Here is a 20,947-nt window from a genome sequence, read left to right as displayed (position 1 = left end):
TTGTCCAGGTGTGGCAAGATTGAATGGGATATTGTACTGTAGGTTGGAGTTGAGGCCAGCCACATTAAAGTGTAAGTCTTGATTGAGGAGTTTTTGAATTGCATCTTCATATGGACAATTACTGTCTTTTTATATTTGGATAAACTCTTGTCTGATCTTGCTCTCAATGTGGTGGAACTTGGGTGTTTGTGCCATGGGTGGTCCTAATGCCAGCCATTTTTATCACCTTGTTAGCGTACTACCTGGACTCCTTACATAATCTATCCTTTAGGTCACAGGTTTTATTGGACCTTATCCTTCAACTATCTAGAGGTAGGGTTTTCTTCCACTTAATATGTGGTTTGTTGGATCCAATAGTGTCATTTTTCTGCTTAATTATTTTATTTTGTATTTAGAATAGGCTTTTGCAGCTCAGTTAGGCACATTGCCCAGCAACCCACTGATTTAACTCTAGCCTAATCACAGGACAGTTTACAATGACCAATTAACATACATTATCTTCAGGATCTTCTGGTTGTTCTGATCAAATTTGTCCTGATGTTTTTCAACAGACAAGTCAAGAGACTCTTCAAGGTGTTAATTGTATTTTGGACAGTCCAGACATTATGGACACTGATTAGGAGTTTTCTGATTGTCCCTGAAGTAATATCTGAGAGCTGTCTTTGCAGAGTGTTTGAGTCTTGTACAGATGTGCACAGCAATTTGATCAGGGTGTAAGTCACTTGTGGAATACCTTGCCTCTGATCAATTGCATCTTCAAACTTGAACCATTTTCATTTCAGTACTTGGATTAATATCATTCTGAAGATTTTAAGAAGTTTTTAAGAAAGCTTTTTTAACCGTCAGGGTGTTGATGATAGTGAATTTGGTGGAAACCCTTTGGAATGGCTCGGAGAAACGGGTAGCCTGTCGTGTTATAGGTGACTATTACCTTGTATTACCCCCAAACAGTAGTCTGGATGTAGAGTGTAAGTTGAATCAAGAGTTAAAATTGGCATGTCGCAAAGGTAATGTTACAGTTGTTATGGGGGATTTCAACATGCAAGTAGACTGGAGGAATCAGGTTGGTACTGGACCCCAAGAAAGGGAGTTTGTGGAGTCCCTCCGAGATGGATTCTTAGAACAGCTTGCACTGGAGCCTACCAGAGGGAAGGCAATTCTAGATTTAGTGTTGTGCAATGAACCAGATTTGATCAGGGACCTCGAGGTAAAGGAGCCATTAGGAGGTAGTGACCATAATATGATGTTTTAATCGACAATTTGAGAGGGAGAAGGGAAAATCAGAAGAGTCAGTATTACAGTTGAACAAAGGGAACTATGATGCTATGAGGGAGGAGCTGGCCAAAGTTCGATGGAACAATACCCTAGCAGGGATGACAGTGGAACAACAATGGCAGGTATTTCTGGGAATAATGCAGAAGGTGCAGGATCTGTTCATTGCAAAGAGGAAGAAAGATTCTAAGGGGAGTAAGGGGAGGCTGTGACTGACAGGGAAGTAAAGGACAGTATAAAAATAAAGGAGAAGAAGTATAACTTAGCAAAGACGAGTGGGAAGCCGGAGGATTGGGAAACTTTTAAAGAGCAACAGAAGATAACTAAAAAGACAATACACGGAGAAAAAATGAGATATGAAGGTAAACTAGCCAAGAATATAAAGGAGGATAGTAAAAGCTTCCTTAGGTATGTGAAAAGGAAAAAAATAGTTAAGACCTAAATTGGGCCCTTGAAGACAGAAATGGGTGAATTTATTATGGGGAACAAGGAAATGGCAGACGAATTGAACAGGTACTTTGGATCTGTCTTCACTAGGGAAGACAGAAACAATCTCCCAGATATAATAGTGGCCAAAGGACCTAGGGTAATGGATGAACTGAAGGAAATTTATATTAGGCAGGAAATGGTGTTGGATAAACTGTTGGGTCTGAAGGCTGATAAGTCCCCGGGACCTGATGGTCTGCATCCCAGGGTACTTAAGGAGGTGGCTTTAGAAATCGTGGACGCATTGGTAATCATTTTCCAATGTTCTATAGATTCAGGATCAGTTGCTGTGGATTGGAGTGTGGCTAATGTTGTCTCACTTTTTAAGAAAGGAGGAAGAGAAAATACAGGGAATTATAGACCGGTTAGCCTGACGTTAGTGGTGGAAAAGATGCTGGAGTCAATTATAAAAGATGAAATTATGACACATTTGGATAGCAGTAACAGGATTGGTCCAAGTCAGCATGGATTTACGAAAGGGAAATCATGCTTGACTAATCTTCTGGAATTTTTTGAGGATGTAACTATGAAAATGGACAAGGGAGAGCCAGTGGATGTAGTGTACCTGGACTTTCAGATAGCCTTTGATAAAGTCCCATTTGGGAGATTAGTGGGCAAAATTAGGGCACATGGTATTGGGGGCAGAGTACTGACATGGATTGAAAATTGGCTGGCTGACAGGAAACAGAGTAGCGATTAACAGGTCCCTTTCGGAATGGCAGGCGGTGACCAGTGGGGTACCGCAGGGTTCAGTGCTGGGACCGCAGCTGTTTACAATATACATTAATGATTTAGATGAAGGGATTAAAAGTAACATTAACAAATTTGCAGATGACACAAAGCTGGGTGGCAGTGTGAAATGTGAGGAAGATGTTATGAGAATGCAGGGTGACTTGGACAGGCTGGGTGAGTGGGCAGAAGCATGGCAGATGCAGTTTAATGTGGATAAATGTGAGGTTATCCACTTTGGTGGTAAGAACAGGAAGGCAGATTATTATCTAAATGGAGTCAAGTTAGGAAAAGGGGAAGTACAATGAGATCTAGGTGTTCTTGTACATCAGTCACTGAAAGCAAGCATGCAGGTACAGCAGCCAGTGAAGAAAGCTAATGGCATGCTGGCCTTCATAACAAGGGGAATTGAGTATAGGAGCAAAGAGGTCTTTCTGCAGCTGTACAGGGCCCTGGTGAGACCACACCTGGAGTACTGTGTGCAGTTTTGGTCTCCAAATTTGAGAAAGGACATTCTTGCTATTGAGGGTGTGCAGCATAGGTTCACAAGGTTAATTCCCGGGATGGCGGGACTGTCATATGTTGAAAGATTGGAGCGACTGGGCTTGTATACACTGGAATTTAAAAGGATGAGAGGGGATCTGATTGAAACATTATAAGATTATTAAGGGATTGGACACGCTGGAGGCAGGAAACATGTTCCCGCTGATGTGTGAGTCCAGAACCAGAGGCCACAGTTTAAGAATAAGAGATAGGCCATTTAGAACGGAGTTGAGGAAAAGCTTTTTCACCCAGAGAGTGGTGGATATGTGGAATGCTTTGCCCCAAAAGGCTGTGGAGGCCAGGTCTCTGGATGCTTTCAAGAAAGAGATCGATAGAGCTCTTAAAGATAGTGGAATCAAAGGTTATGGGGATAAGGCAGGAACTGGATACTGATTGTGGATGATCAGCCATGATCACAGTGAATGGTGGTGCTGGCCTGAAGGGCCGAATGGCCTACTCCTGCACTTATTGTCTGTTGTAATAATCATGATAAATATTTGCTTATCAGCATAACTCTAGATGTTGTCTACATCATGTTGCATGTGGACATTGACTACTTTATCATCTGAAGATTTGCATAGACTAAATATAATAATCAGGTCATCCCAGCTATCATGATGGAACAAATGCTCATGGACAAAAGGTGAAGGTAAGCCTGTGATTCAGTGTAGGAGTTGAAATTGTCATTATCAACCATAATACCTTTCTGCTGGATGACATTTCACCCATTTCAGAGTTTTTCACCTTATTGTTATTGTATACCTTTCACACTGAATTGTCATAGAACTGTAAGAGGGGATTCGGCCCATCAAACATGTATCAGATTAATCTGCGGGTTATGTTATTCTTCAAGTACTAAATTTTTGAAAACAACAATTGAATTTACTTCTACTGCTCTACAAGACAATGAATTCCAAATCAGTGAAACATTGCATTGCTGTTGAGGGAAACACACTCTCATCGCAAAACTGGTTTTGTGTCCACATCTGGGCCAAATCGTAACATGATATGATATGAATGCCCTTTATGATACCTAAGCTAATCATAATGGTCTTCATTTTTTCTTCACTGAACCAGTGCTGTCAGGTAGCACTAGTGATAATAGTGCATATTTTTACCTATAGATTTCTGGAATAGTTTCTTCTGAGTATTCGGATTCATTCTATAGTAGGTTGTGTTATTTTAAGAATGTTTTCACAGTTGTATGGATTTTAGATGAAATTTTCTGAATTCATAATAATCTTTCTTAATTCCCAAAACATTTTTTTACAAAATGGCTGATAATATGCATAATTTTATTTTTCAGAACTGAACTTGGAGTGCGTAAATTCACCTGCAATAAAATTAAGGCCAAAGATGTCACTGCATTCATATGGAAGCCGAGAAGGATCAGTGTCTGGTCGGTCGGGAGAGTGTAGTCCAATTCCATTGGGTTCAATTCCAAGAAGAGGATTGATCAATGGAAGCAGAGAAAGCACTGGGTGCTTCGAAGAATTAGAAAAAGAGAGGTACATCTTGATTTATGTCATTGCTATTATTTTAGAGTATAATTAGTTTCTTTAACTCAGAGCACAGCAGGAATTCCTGAATATATTCTGAGTTAGCCGTGCCTTTAACTCAAACTTTGTGCTGTTGACATGCTTGCTAACATGGGCTCAAAACATGTGCAGACTTATTAATTATCTTTAATATGTAACAATGCATATTTCCCATCCAACACATTTTACTATTCTCACATTTTTCGTTTCAAATATTTGTTAAAATTTAGTGTGAAACTACAGTGTGAACTGAACTATTGCAACATTTTACATTAAATGGTATCTGAATTCTAACTCAAATAACTTGTTTTTTAAATTTTGCTCATTATGTGTAAACGTAGGGTCATTCACAGTCTTCTCAGTGGATGAGATACTGTGCTCAGTCTTTTCCATTTACCCTTTTACAAAATCTCCACTACATTGCTCAATCTTTTTCTTAACCTTCAGTCAGTATGATTTGTTGTCAATCCATTGTTAAAGGACCAACAGTGTGGTATATCCAGAACACTATAATCTTTTCCAACCCTACTTGGAGATATTGACTTCTCAGTGCTCAACAAAGTTCAGCAATTCTGCAATATGGAAAATTGTAAGACTTACTTGGAGAACAATACCCATTACTGTTTGTAATGTTCCTGAAGGTTTTTATCTTTAAATATATTGTACTGGTATTTGCTTATTATTGTCATATGTACCAAGATGCAGTGAAAATATTTGTCTTACATACTGCTAAAAAGATCAAGTCATTACACAGTGCATTGAGCTAGAATAAGTACTAGTTTTGATCTACGTAACTGAACTGCACTTGAAATTACCCAGACTTCTTTCAGAATGTCTGGAATAGCTAATGAGGAGAGTAATATGCAGAAATGCACTTCTTTTAAGTTGTTTTAAAGCCTGAGATTGTCAACACATTTGCAGATCCTTTCCAGTGCTGTAGGTCAGGGATATAGTTATAAGCAGAATCTTGAAGAGTATTGGTTACAATTTAGAAATAGATCCAATTGATGCTTTTCATTTTCAAAATGCTTATGGCATGGTCTTCAGTGATGCCTCTGATTAGCCACAATGGATACAAGGCTTCTTTAAAATTCTTTTATGTAATAGAGAGGATCTGAAGGTTTTTGCTTTGAAAGTTGCACCTTTTGAAGGGAGAATTCTGAAGAACAGCATACCACTTCTATGCGAGCATTGTATATTATGTGCTTACTTCGAGCTATCTTTATAAGTTCTGATAAATAAAGATGAATCTTTATGATTAATTAATACTTCTACATTGTTAACATTTTCCTCTGAAGTTCACATTGCCATTGCCTTTAACAATTTCTGTTTAAAATGCACTGTCACTGAGTTAACTTCAGTACCAAGGCAGTAGATTTTCTGGATTATTGGATGTAATTAGAACAACAGCAGAGCTTTAATTAATTTTTTTAGCTGTTGTGCAGTATTATCTTAAATTCCTCAGTGACCTGTTAGGAGTGGGGGAGGGATGTGTGTATAATAGCCACCGGGTTTCCTGCATTACCTGCCTTCTATTGTACTGGTAGTCACTCATTCCCTTCCTGCTTTTGTGTACATTTTACTTGTGCTTCAACTGCAGAATTAAAAATATATGATCCTTTTAAGAAAGAACACTAATACAGTACAGAATACTGCAGATGTGATGTCACTGATGCACCATACAGTATAACTAAAGCATACCTTCCATACTTATGTGTTCAGTTCCCAACATTAAAAAATCTTTTATCTTTCTTAAATACTTGTATATAGTACACCAGCCTTTTGTGAATCAGATACGAGGGACTTGGGTCCCTCTGTATCTTAGAGCTCTACAATCACTCTAGGTTCATTTTTTAAAAATTAATCATGGGACAATTTACAATGACAAATTAACCTAACAACCGGTACATTTTTGGACAGTGGGAGGAAACCGGAGCACCTGGAGTGAAACCCACATGCTCATGGGGAGAACGTACAAACTCCTTAGAAGCAGCGACGGGAACTGAACCCCCAGTCACCTGCACTGTAAAGCTTTGTGCTAACCACTACACTACCATGCCTCCCAAGATAATGCACATTTTAAATTTCTTTAATTTTATAGTTTTCCACATTATACTCTATTTGCCAGATCTTTTGCCCCATCTTACCTTTCCAAACCTGATGAAGGGTCTTGGACCCTAACATCTGCTGATTTATTCCCCACCTTTTATGCTGCCTGACTTGCTGAGTTCCTCCAGCATTTTGTGTGTGTTACTCAAGATTTCCAACACATACAGAATCCCTTCTGATGATCATTCTCTGCCCATCTATCCTACCCCTTTTTAGTCTCCTCTATCTGCTTCACGCTTTCCTTTCCTCCTATCTTCACGCAGTGGCAGTAGGTTCATTCATCTAAATTGAAGAAAGTTACAGTGCCGGCACCAAGCCCAGTGCCACACCACTTTTTTGTCTTGCCAGTGTAAAAAAACAAATACATCTACTCTATATCTCCTATTAGCTAGCATGAATGTTCCATTCATACCAATATATTGTCTCTTAAACTGTGGGCTTTTATTTTTTACTATAATCTTTGGTGTCACACCTAACTTCACTTTCTGGAAATTTGAACTTGTGCATTACTTATTCATAGAGCTCCAAAGATTTGTCAAACACGATTTTCTTTTTACAAAAGACGGGGACTTTGCATGAAGACTTTGAATTTTCAAGTTCCCTATTATAACACTTCTAATAATAATTTTTAGCATTTTTGCTGTGATGTGTTAAACTAGTTAATTCTTACTGTCTCCCATTTTTTTATATGTTACATATGCTATTTTCCAAGCTAATGGCACCTTTGCTGAACCTGGAGTAATTTGGAAAGAAAACCAGTGCCTCACTAAAAATTATCCCTAGCCACTTTAAGACTCTGCAGTGATGTCCATTATGACACTGATGACCTTTGCAACCAAGGTTGACTCCCATCTGGATCAGAAGTCTTGCCCACTTGCATTGTGGTTAACCTTTCCTGTAGTTTATCTTTATTTTAGTCCATCCAAAGTCTCAATGATATACTGAGTTTCCAACAGTCTCTTCCTGAGGAAAGGCTGATGTAAAGTGATCATTTAGCAACTCAGACATGTACTCTGTGTTCATCTGATTGCCTCTTTCTTGTGAATTTCTCCTCTCATGTGATGATGCTTTTCCTGGTTAGGTGGCTGGAGGATATTTTTGTATTTCCTTTTGTGATTGCTGTCGGTGGTGTGCTTTCTCTCTTTGCATACGTCTCTGAATGGCTTGCAATCACCCTGTTTCTTGTGTTAACAATCTGACTTCCTATTTTTGTTAAGCAACCTACTCTCCCATCCTCATTTTCTGTCAACCTTGTGTGTGGTTGAGGCAGACACAAAAAACATCAGATGCTGGAATCTGGAACAATTCTGGAGGAACTAATGCATCCAGCAGCATCTGTGAGAGGAAAAGAATTATCGATGTTTTAGGTTCTGTAGCAGGACTGAGAGTGGAGAGGCAACATGGCAAGTGAGACTTGGTCACAGGAGGGGCAGGACTGGTAGCTCAATGTTCCAGGGTTCCATTATTTTAGATGTGATAGAGCAGGTGGGATTAAAGGGGGTGGCATTACTAATTGGGGAAAATGTTACAGCCTGGGGAGCTTGTCTGTTGAGACTCTATGGGTAGAACTGGGGAATAAGAAAGATACGACCATGTTAATGGGATTATATTTTAGATCTCCCAACAGTTGCAGGATTTAGAGGAACAGATTTGTAGAGAGGTCGCAGACTTTTGCAGGAAACAAGGTTGTGTTTGTAGGTGATTTTAACTTTCTATGTATTGACTGGGATTCCCATTCTGTAAAAGAGCTTGGTGGGAAAGTTTGTCAAATGCATTCATGAAAGCTTCCTTAATCGGTACATAGAAGTCCCAGCTAGGCAGAGTGCGGTACAAGATCTATTAGGGACTGAGACCGGGCAGATTGACAGAGGTTTATGCAGAGGAACATTGAGTGATCATAATACCATTTCTTTCAAGGTAATTATGGAAATGGATAGGTCTGATCCTCGAGTTGAGATTCTGAGTTGGAGAAAGACCAATTTTGATGGTATCAGAAAAGATCTGGCAACTGCATATTGGACAGGTTGTTTCTGGCAAAGGTGTACTTGATACACAGGAGGCCTTCAAAAGTGAAATTTTGAGAGTGCAGAGTTTGTATGTTCCTGTCAGAATGAAAAGCCAAGATAACAGGTTTATGGAGCCATGGTTTTTGAGAGATTTTGAGGCCTAGCCTTGAGACACCAAGGAAAGTCATTTGATTCCAAACAATTGGTTTATTAATCATTACAGAATGTCCCTCTGGTGCTTTCTGCTTCCCCTCCCCTTCCCCCATTTCCCTTCTCCTTTTCACAACCATGACTCCCCTCTCTCTGACACCTGCCCACAATAAAGACCTATATCAGAATCAGATTTATCATCACTCATATATCATGAAATATGTTTTTTGTGTCGCAGCGGTATAGTGGAACACATAAAATTACTGCAGTACTGTACAATGAATGAATGAGGTAGTAAATTGGATTGGACCTTGGCTTCACGGGAAAAGCCAGAGACTGATTGCCTCTCTGAGTGGAGGCCTGTGACTAGTGGTGTGCCACAGGAATTGGTGTAGGGTGCATTGTTTGTCATCTATATCAACGATCTGGGTGATAATATAGTAAACTGGATCTGCAGATTTGTGGATGATACCAAGATTGGGGGTATAGCAGACAGTGAGGAAAACTATCAAAGCTTGCAGTGGGATCTGGATCAGCTGGGAAAATGGGCTGAAAATGACAGGTACAATTTAATGCAGGCAAGTGTGGAGTGTTGCACTTTGGGAGGACCAACCAGATAGTCGTATATGATGAGCGGTAGGGTATTGAGTAGTGTGGTAGAACAAAGGGATCTGGGAATGCAGATCCATAATTATTGAAAGTGGATTCACAGGTAGATAGGGTCATAAAGAAAACTTTTGGCACTCTGGGCTTCATAAATCGAAGTATTGAGTACAGGAGTTGGGATGTAATGTTGAAGTTGTATAAGATGTTGGTAAGGAGTATGTTGTGCAGTTCTGTTCACCTATCTACAGGAAAGATATCAATAACATTGATAGAGTGCAAAGAGAATTTGCAATAATGTTACTAGGACTTGAGGACCTGAGTTGTAGGGAAAGGTTGAATAGGTTAGAATTTTAATCCCTAGAATGTAGAAGATTGAGGGGAGATTTGATAGCGGTATTCAAAATTATGAGGGGTATAAATAGGGTAAAAGCAAGCAGGCTTTTTCCACTGAGGTTGAGTGAGACTAGAACTAGATGACATGGGTTAGGATGAAAGGTGAAATGTTTAAGGGGAAACATGAGGATAACTTCTTCACTCAGGGTGGTGAGAGTGTGGATGTGCAAGCACAAGTGGTGGATGTGAGTCTGATTTCAACATTTCGGAGAAAGTTGGATGACTACGTGGATGGAAGAGGTATGGTAGGCTGTGATCCAGTTGCAGGTCCAATGGACTAGGCAGATTAATTATTTGGCACAGACTAGATGGGCCAGAGGGCCTGTTTCTGTGCTGTAGTGTTTTATGACTCTGTGCCCAATAAAGAATGATGAGAAAGAGTCTGAAGTTCCCATTATCACCTCATTACTTATCAGTGTCCTTTGTTCAAGATTACCTCCCTCCAGCTGCTGTCTCCTACCTTCACTCTCCCCCCCCCACCATCTACCTCCATCTACACTCTATCCTCGTTATATGCGGGGGGGGGGGGGGTGTGTTCCTCAAAGTTGACGCATAATGTAAATAATTATTTAAATGGAGAAAATGGGGATGCGTTCCACAGGGCTTCCTAAATATGTTTTATCTGTAATTTATTCACATTTTCATACCAATATGACAGAAAAGCAGTACTACAAGACAACATTTGTATTATATTTAATCAATTTAAGGTAATATTCAATGTAATAAATCATAGAAAGTTAACATTCTAGTGTGTACAGTATTCACCAACAGTGGCAGGTATGTTCGCTCCGGGAGATGAGTGGTTGTTGTGGTGTTGGGCAGCTTTACATGGATAAGGTGGATGGTTGTGGTTGTCAGGATCATATCAAGCACAGCAAGGGGTGAAGGAAGACTCACAGAACTCTTAGAACTGCCGGCAGCAGGAGATGACACCGATTTGAATAAAGTGGTGAGGGTTGTTTGCCTGGCAGCATTTTGTTTTTCAGCATAAATTTGCTTGTAGGGAAGAAGGGTTGATGGCAGGGAACGCTGCTGAGGTCCCACGACTCCGCCTTCAGAGCAGGCGACAAGGCAGCTCTAACAACAACAAGGGCCAAACTGTCCCGAGCCATCAGAGGGGCAAAGCGTGCACACGCCCAACTAATCCACAGTCACTTCCAGGACAGCAGCGACACAAGGTGCATGTGGAAGGGCATCCAGGACATCACCAATTACAGGACAACATCAGCTGACTGTGCAGGTGATGCCTCCCTCCCAGGTGCGGTGAATAACTTCTAAGCCCGGTTTGAGGCAGAAAATGATGTGGCGGTGAGGAAGTCCACCCCTCCTACAAATGACCAGGTGCTGTGTCTCACTGTGGCTGACATGAGAAGAACCCTGTGCAGGGTCAACCCACGGAAGGCTGCTGGACCAGACAACATCCCTGGTAGAGTGCTCAGAGGATGTGCAGACTAGCTAGCAGATGTTCTCACTGACATCTTCAACATCTTCCTGAGCAGCGCCACCGTTCCAACATGCTTCAAGGCCGCCACCATCGTCCCCGTGCCGAAGAAGTCTTCAGTGTCCTGCCTAAATGACTACCGTCCTGTTGCACTTACATCCATCATCATGAAGTGTTTCGAGAGGCTCGTCATGAGGCATATCAAGACCCTGCTGCCCCCCTCACTGGACCCCCTGCAGTTTGCGTACCGTCCCAACTGCTCAACAGATGACGCTATTGCCACCACCCTCCACCTGGCCCTAACCCACCTGGACAAAAACAACACATACGTTTGGATGCTGTTCATAGACTTCGGTTCAGCATTCAACATAATCATCCCTCAGAAACTGATTGGAAAGCTGAGCCTACTGGGCCTGAACACCTCCCTCTGCAACTGGATCTTAGTCTTCCTGACTGGGAGACCTCAGTCAGTCCAGATCGGGAGCAGCATCTCCAACACCATCACACTGAGCACAGGGGCCCCCCAGGGCTGCGTGCTCAGTCCACTGCTGTTCACTCTGCTGACCCACGACTGTGCTGCAACACACAGCTTGAACCATATCATCAAGTTCGCCAATGACACGACCGTGGTGGGTCTTATCAGCAAGAATGACAAGTCAGCTTACAGAGAGGAGGTGCAGTGGCTAATGGACTGGTGCAGAGCCAACAACCTGTCTCTTAATGTGAACAAAACAAAAGAGATGGTTGTTGACTTCAGGAGGACACAGAATGATGCTGAACATTGACGGCTCCTCAGTAGAGATCGTAAAGAGCACCAAATTTCTTGGTCCCCTGACGGAGAATCTCACCTGGTCCCTCAACACCAGCTCCATGGCAGAGAAAGCCCAGCAGCATCTCTACTTTCTGCGAAGGCTGAGGAAAGTCCATCTCTCACCCCCCATCCTCATCACATTCTACAGGGGTTGTATTGAGAGCATCCTGAGCAGCTGCATCACTGCCTGGTTCGGAAATTGCATCATCTCGGGTCGCAAGGCCCTGCAGCGGATAGTGAGGTCAGCTGAGAAGATCATTGGGTCTCTCTTCCCGCCATCACGGACATTTACACTACACACTGCATCCTCAAAGGAAACAGCATCATGAAGGACTCCATGCACCCCTCATACAATCTCTTTTCCCTCCTGCCGTCTGGGAAAAGGCTCCGAAGCATTCAGGCTCTCACGACCAGACTATGTAACAGTTTCTTCCCCCAAGCTATCAGACTTCTCAATATCCGAAACCTGGACTGACACCTTGCCCTACTGTCCTGTTTATGATTTATTGCAATGCCTGTACTGTTTTTGTGTACTTTATGTAGTCCTGTGTAGGTCTGTAGTCTAGTGTAGCTTTCTCTGTGTTGTTTTTTTTACGTAGTTCAGTCTAGTTTTTGTACTGTGTCATGTAACACCATGGTCCTGGAAAACGTTGTCTCATTTTTACTATGTACTGTACCAGCAGTTATGGTCGAAATGACAGTAAAAATAACTTGACTTGAAATGCTGACTCTGTTCTAAACTTGGGTCCACGTCCTTCGCCATTTGTCTCAAGTGTTCTGACTTCCACCATTCCCTCACCGTTGGTAAACTCCCGGGATTTTCAAAATCGTCTGTTGCTTGCAGCATCTGAGAGATAGTCCGCCGCAAAAAAAATACGTATGCCTTGAATGTGGATCACACCTTGGTCGAGTGGTTGAATCAGCGATGTTGTGTTAGGCAGCAGGAAACGCACTGTTATGTTAGGATGAATGCCGTCCAAATGTTCAGGATGGGCTGGCGCATTGTTAAACAACAAAAGAACTTTGAAGGCAAGATTCTGTTCCCGACAGTAGCGTCCCAGAGCTGTGTTACCTTCAGCCAATGCCGCGCTGTTCATAATTTCCAACTTTTTTTCAAGTGTTAAAGCGGTTCTCTGCTGCTCGCCTGACGGCCCAGGACATGACATCGGATGCTTAGGAAGTATAGTTAAATATTTCAAGCACAAAATCACTGCACTGTAAGTAAAACTAACAAAAGTTTAAGAGCGCGAGATCGCGCATCCACACCTTGCCAAAACCAATGTGGAGTAGCGGGAGTGAGACTGTGAGGTGTGCGCACATGACTTGTATTGGCGGGAAAGCAGTGCTCCTCGCATAACTGTGAATCCACATTGTCTGAAGACGCATATAATGAGGATAGGGTGTATTGCTCAATATTTTCTCTCCCTTTTCTTGCCTCTGTCTCTCATTTCCTGCTACTATCTCCCAAACTCAACACCTAATTTTCTCCTCTATTTGGTGCAATCTGCCAGTCATCAGGCACCCCTTCGTCTATTAATCACCTCAGACTCCTTTCCAACCATCTCCCTTTCTCTCTATGCTGGCCATCTTGCCGGTCCTGATGCAGGGTTCCAACGTTGAGAGTTCCATCTGCCGATGCCACTTGACCTGCTGGCTTCCTCCACCAAATTGTTTGTTTTTGTGGCTAAAGCAGCTTCACTTGAAATACCTTCATTTGTTCAACTTTGGCTTTGCCTGTCAAGTTTTGATTCTGTTTTACCCAGGTCAAATCTGTACTCATCACATAAAACATTGAAATTGGCTTTTCTCCAATTCATTATTTTGGGCTGGGTGTATCTCCTCAGCTATTCTAAACATTATGTAATTTTGATCACTATTTCTTAGATGTTTTCCACGCACACCTATGGCATTTGGCTCAGTTAAGTTCCTAGAACAAAATCTTTGGGCCAGAAACACACTTATAAGAAAACTCTTCTAACCCCATTTCAGAAACTCCTCCTCTGCTTTGCCTTTGTTATTGTTACCCATATCTACAGTATATTTAGGTATCCAAAGTACTACATTCTTTGACTTTTGCACATCTAACTTTCCTATAAGTTAGCTCTATAATGGCCTTCCCATTATTTGGCATCCTTTAACATAGTTCCAGTGGTATAAGACTGGATCCAAGTAGCTATTTGCATGCAACAGTGGCCATACCCTGGTAAACCACTTTGACAGGCAGGTCAAACCAGGTGAAGGTAGCCGGCAGCCCCATACACCAGTGAGATAGGGACATGCCTGTCGCAGCATGCGAAGTCACCTCCGGCAGACTGGGCGGATGAGATCCAATGGCCAGGAAGGCAGCACGCAATACCCCATGGAGAGCGAAGGGCATGAGAAGGCATGGTCATCCACTGCAACGAGTTTGCGTCACTTGTTCGTACTACTGGACTAATACTGCTGAGGTTGACAGAATGGAAGTGCTCCATTGTAACTGCTTTTCCGTTTTAAAAACTGTCCTCCACAGGTTTACACAACAGACAACCAGCAGTAGTATAAGTCCACCTCTATTTTTTCTTTAAATAGAGATATGGTGATACTGTGGTGGTGCATTTAAACAGTTGTTAGAATTTGATATCATGAGCATACATGTGGAACAACCCCACATAAGAGCACAATAGGTTAAAATCAAAACTGGTCTTCAGGACAATATTTATATTAGACCACTGGGCTGTATATCTCTGCTGTGCATCCCCAGATAGTTTGTTGGCAAAGCCTGCATTCAGTGAGCTGCTGAACTGGCCTTCAAATGTTTGTGTCAGACTCTGAGTGAGACAACATCGGAGGCAGTGGAGACAACTCAATTGACAGAAGGCTGAACCAAAATTGGCAGTCCTGTGGAGTCCCATCTGTTAAACTCTGACCTGAAGTTGTTTAATTAATTGCAAGTAGACTGTGTGTCTTTTGAAGGTGCATGTTCTCCTTGATTTGAGAATTATAAGTTGGAAGGTATATGACATAAAGTTAGTTTCTTTAAAGAGCAGCATGTTATGTAAATTAACATTAAAATTGCCTTTGGCAATTGACCAGAGAAAATGAAGGCAACATGATCCCCCATTGGACAGATATTCCTGGTACTTGTTTTAAGCAAGTTGTGTGTTGTAACAGTAGAGTTTCTCTTTATTTTATAGGTCTTTGTTACTTGCTGAGATTGAAAAGGAAGAGAAGGAAAAGGACTGGTATTATGCACAGCTTCAAAATCTTACAAAGAGGATTGATAATCTCCCCCTTACAGAAAATGTAAGTTCAAATCCAATTCTAATTTTTCTACAAAATAGGTAGGAACACATAATTGTGTAAAAGTTCTTTGGCTATATCTGTTCTTGTATTGGTTTGAACCTTTTTACCTGTTACATTGTGAATGAGGCCACTACAGTAAGAAAAAATATACATTCTGAAAATGCCTCATTGAAGGCACTAAGAATTAAATAATATCAGATACCAGCAATGATGAATGAAAAAGATACCTGTGTCCCATAAACCCTAGCCTAGATCATGGAAAGGATTTTGAGTTTTGAAGAGGTAATAAATGAATGTATGGGAAGCTTTAGGAAATGTGTCTTTAACCTGAACTTGAAATAGCTGAAGATGAAATGAAAGGTAAGAAGTCTTTTAAGAGAGGGTGGATGATAGGCAGTAATAAATGACTATGGAATCTTGGAGTGAATTTCAAGATGTAAAAGTAGAGCAAGAGGATAAGACGTGAAAGAACAAGAGGATAGAAAGAATAGGACCTATCAAGTGTGACAGTGGGAAAGTGTGTATGGACCCGGAGGAAATAACAGAGGTACTTAATGAATACTTCAGTATTCACTATGGAAAAGGATCTTGGTGATTGTAGTGATGACTTGCAGTGGACTGAAAAGCTTGAGCTTGTAGATATTAAGAAAGAGGATGTGCTGGAGCTTTTGGGAAGCATCAAGTTGGATAAGTTTCCGGGACCGGATGAGAGGTACCCCAGGCTACTGTGGGAGGAGATTGCTGAGCTTCTGGTGATGATCTTTGCATCATCAACAGGGTTGGGAGAGGTTCCGGAGGATTGGAGGGTTGCGGATGTTGTCCCCTTATTCAAGAAGGGGAGTAGAGATAGCCCAAGAAATTATAGACCAGTGAATCTTACTTCAGTGGTTGGTAAGTTGATGGAGAAGATCCTGAGAGGCAGGATTTATGAACATTTGGAGAGGTATAATATGATTAGGAATAGTCAGAATGGCTTTGTTGTGTCTTATGAGCCTGATTAAATTTTTTTGGGAAGTGACTAAACACATTGATGAAGGAAGAGCAGTAGATGTAGTGTATTTGGATTTCAGCAAGGCATTTGATAAGGTACCCCATGCAAGGCTTATTGAGAAAGTAAGGAGGCATGGGATCCATGGGGACATTGCTTTGTGGATCCAGAACTGGCTTGCCCACAGAAGGCAAAGAGTGGTTGTAGACGGGTCATATTCTGCATGGATGTCGGTGACCAGTGGTGTGCCTCAGGGATCTGTTCTGGGACCCTTACTCTTTGCGATTTTTATAAACGACCTGGATGAGGAAGTGGAGGGATAGGTTAGTAAGTTTGCTGATGACAAAAAGGTTGGGGGTGTTGTGGATAGTGTGGAGGACTGTTAGAGATTACAGCAGGACATTGATAGGATGCAAATCTGGGCTGAGAAGTGGCAGATGGAATTCATCCCAGATAAGTGTGAAGTGGTTCATTTTGGTACGTCGAATATGATGGCAGAATATAGTATTAATGTTAAGACTGTTGGCAGTGTGGAGGATCAGAAGGATCTTGGGGTCCGAGTCCATAGGACACTCAAAGCAGCTGCACAGGTTGACTCTGTGGTTAAGAAGGCATACAGTGTATTGGCCTTCATCAATCGTGGAATTAAATTTAGGAGCCGAGAGGTAATGTTGCAGCTATAGAGGACCCTGGTCAGATCCCACTTGGAGTACCGTGCTCAGTTCTGGTCGCCTCACTACAGGAAGGATGTGGAAACCATAGAAAGGGTGCAGAGGAGATTTACAAAGATGTTGCCTGGATTGAGGAGCATGCCTTATGAAAACAGGCTGAGTGAACTCGGCCTTTTCTCCTTGGAGCAACGGAGGATGAGAGGTGACCTGATAGAGGTATTTAAGATGACGAAAGGCATTGATCGTGTGGATAGTCAGAGGCTTTTTCCCAGGGCTGAAATGGCTGCCACAAGAGGGCACAGGTTTAAGGTGCTTGGGAGTAGGTACAGAGGAGATGTCAGGGGTAAGTTTTTTACGCAGAGAGTATTGAGTGCATGGAATGGGCTGCCAACAGTGGTGGTTGAGGTGGATACGATACGGTCTTTTAAGAGACTTTTGGATAGGCGCATGGAGCTTAGAAAAATAGAGGGCTATGGGTAACCCTAGTAATTTCTAAGGTAGGGACATGTTTGGCACAGCTTTGTGGGCCAAAGGGCCTGTATTGTGCTGTAGGTTTTCTATGTTTCTATGTTTTCTATTGAAAAGCATGAAGACATTATGTTCCCAGTAAATGAGACGAAGAATATGAAATTAGTGTAGTGAGGTATAAGGAGTTGAATATTATTTTTAAGGTCAGAAGTGATGCAAGAATGGGTATCATTTGGGAGAAAAATTGTGTAATGGAATTTGGATTAATATCTTGGAAAGCCTTCAAATTGACTTTTGGAATATTTGAGTCTATAGTAAGAAAAACTTATGTCAGGGTTTGAGCTGTTGTGGTACAAATGTAAGAATTGATAGACATTGCTACATCTAGACTGTATATAGGTAGTGGTATTAATAGATAGGACATAAGATTTTACTCTCAGCCCGAAATGAGTCAAATGAAACACTCATGTTGTGCACACACAACGAAGGAGAATTTCATCATTTTGTTTGAGAACAAATGGACTTGAGATCATTTCTTCCTCATCCAGTGCTTAAATTTTGGACAGAGTTTAACTAAACATTATAAATTAGGGAATTAAGGTCATAAGGAGGTAAAGCTAAATGTTATCTACGCAAGTGAGCATTGACATCGTGACTATGAATTATGTAGGAAAAATTATGAAGACCAGCGATTATAGACATGGTGCCTTCTACAGAGGGGAAGAAACAGCATTAGAAGAGGCCATTAGACTGGAGCAGGAAGAAGTCATTTGTCCCTATTGAATCTGCTATTCCAGTTATGGCTAATCCAAACTCCACCTCAACACTCACCCTCTTTCTATCATCCTTGACTCTTGCAATTGAAATGTTTGCCAGTCTCCATGTTGTATGTATTCAATGACACGGCTTCCACAGCTCTCTGGTGTAAGAATTTTCTCCTTATCTCAATCTTCAGTTGATGATTCATATTCTGATACTATACATATTTACAGGCAAAAGCATCCTTCTCAATCTCACTCGGATCATCTTGCCATATTAAGGTAAACAGTAGAATCAAACTAAGGCAAAGCCTTCACACAGGAAGAGAATGGAGTGATTAATTAGATCAAATACCAGTATATAATTGGTGAAAGCGCACCATAGTTCTGGTTGCAAAGGACGTTACTGGACTAGGGTGACAATTCAGGGAGGGGAGAGATTATACTTTTTTAAATTTAGATACAGCATGAACAGTCCCTTCTGGCCCAACGAGCTGTGCCACTCTGCAACCCACCTACAGTTGCAAGAAAACGTTTGTGAACCTTCTGCAATTACTTAGTTTCCTTCATTAATTACTCATAAGATGTAGTGTGATCTTCATCTAAGTCTCAATAATTGACAAATACAATCTGGTGAAACTAATAATACACAAACATTTGTACTTTTCATGTACTTATTGAACATATTGTTTAATCATTCATGGTCTAGGCTGGAAAAAGTATGTGAACCCTTGTATTTAATCTCTTGTAGAATCTCCTTTAGCAGCAGTAATTTCCACCAAGGAGGAATTTTAGACCATTTAACGTTTCTGCTGTTGATTTACTCTTGTGATTTGGATCATTGTCTTGTTTCATCATCCAACTTCTATTAAGCTTCACGTAACAGACCACTACCCTGACATTCTCCTATAAACTGTCTTGATACAATTCTGAATTCATTGTTCCCTCAACAATTGCAAGCTGTCCAGGCCTTGAGGCAGCAAAGCAAACCCCAACCCATGATACCCCTTCCACCATGCTTCACAGTTGGGATGAGGTTTTGGTGTTGGTGTGTAGTGTCCTTTTCCCTCCAAACATAGCAAAGTGCATTTCTGCCAAAAAGTTCAACTCTTGTCTCATCTGTCTATAGAACATTGTCCACTTCAGCAGGTTCTAGAGATTTTTGCAGGTCTTTTGCTGTTACCCTAGGATTCTTTTTCACCTCCTTCAGCATTGCACATTGTGATCTCTGCAGGACTCCCACTCCTCGGGAGAGTAGCAATAGGACTGAATTTCCTCCATTTGTAGACAATTTCCCTTACTGTGGACCGATGATCACTCCAAGTCTTTAGAAGTGCTTTTGTAGTCTTTTCCAGGTTCATGCATCTCGACAACTCTTCTTTCAAGGTCCTCTGAAAGTTGTTTTGATCGAGGCATGGTGCACATAAACAGATCTTTCTTGGGAAAAGCAGGCTCTGTCATTAACCTGATTTTGTGTGTCTTTTTTATAAAGCAGGTTACCTCTACAACCCACACCTGCAATCTCATCTCATTGATTGAAACACCTGACTCCAGATAGCTTTTGTAGAAGGCATTACCCCAGAGATTCACATACTTTTTTGAACCTAGGCTGTGATTGTTTGGTGTTCTCAGTATTGATGAGAAAAAGTATCTGTTTGTGTGTTAATAGTTTAGGCAGTTTTTGTTTGTCTGTTACTGTGATTTAGATGAAGATCAGACCACATTTTATGAGTAATTAATTCAGAAAATCGGGTAATTGCAAAGGGTTCTCAACTTTTCCTTGCAACTATATTTAACCCTAGCCTTAACACAAGACAATTTACAATGACTAATTAATCTACTAACTGGTACGTCTTTGGATTGTGGGAAGAAACCAGGGCACCTAGAGGAAATCCTTGCATTTATGGGGAGAATGTACAAACTTATTATAGATGGCGCTGGAATTGAACTCTGAGCTCCGACACCCTGAGCTGTAATAGCATTGTGCTAACCGCTACACTACCGTGGCACCCAGATCAGTATGTATCTAAGTAACAATGATATCTCCAAGGATTCACAGTAAGGGTTGGTAAGAGCTGTAGAATGCAGCAGAAGTGAGAATATGAACTCTATTTGACGCAATAAAGAAGCTAAGGTGATAAAAGCTGCCATGAGTATATGATTGGCCAGGAAGGGAAAAAAGGTAGTCAGGAGTGAAGCAAGTAGTTTGGAATCTTAATTAATTGTGCAAGGTGTTGTGATAATAGAAGTTACAATGGAAACTACAAAAGTTGGGAAAATAATTTTTCAGTGGAGTTTGGCTTTCTCTTATCCATGGTGAAACTGGAATTTTGAAATAATTTATAATAGGCCATAGAAACATTGTTTTAGGTAAACCTGAACTAAAAATTCTGTTAGATTCAAATCTGTATTTGACTCTTGAGTTATGAATTCAAATTTTTGTCATTAAATTGTGAAACTGAATTCAATGTGTCTGGTAATTTGCCTTTAATGAAATTAAGTATTATTATACAATAATACTTAATATGTATCAAAATTTTTAGCCCAAGTATTCAGTGTTGTCAGTTCCCTGTGCAATTCTAAGGAAATTTCAAACTATCATACAAGCCTGTGCTTAATCAAAAGACAAACTTCATGATGCATCTGGTCTTTGCTGCTGTCATTTCCAATTGTACTCTGCTGGAATTTCATTGAGG

General features: G+C 41.1%; 1 protein-coding gene across 1 annotated transcript in view; it reads left to right on the top strand.

The window, feature by feature from the left end:
• Positions 1–20,947, top strand: part of LOC140739850 (adenomatous polyposis coli protein-like) — a 219,621-nt gene that overhangs the window by 169,190 nt on the left and 29,484 nt on the right. Inside the window, 2 exon segments of the mRNA XM_073068452.1 lie at positions 4,337–4,538; positions 15,258–15,366. Coding sequence (XP_072924553.1) covers positions 4,337–4,538; positions 15,258–15,366 — 311 coding nt within the window.

The sequence above is a fragment of the Hemitrygon akajei genome, chromosome 2 (assembly GCF_048418815.1).
Source record: "Hemitrygon akajei chromosome 2, sHemAka1.3, whole genome shotgun sequence".
Classification (NCBI taxonomy): Eukaryota; Metazoa; Chordata; class Chondrichthyes; order Myliobatiformes; family Dasyatidae; genus Hemitrygon; species Hemitrygon akajei.
The sequence above is the reverse complement of the archived record's forward strand: the minus strand, read 5'-3'. Positions and strand labels throughout refer to the sequence as shown.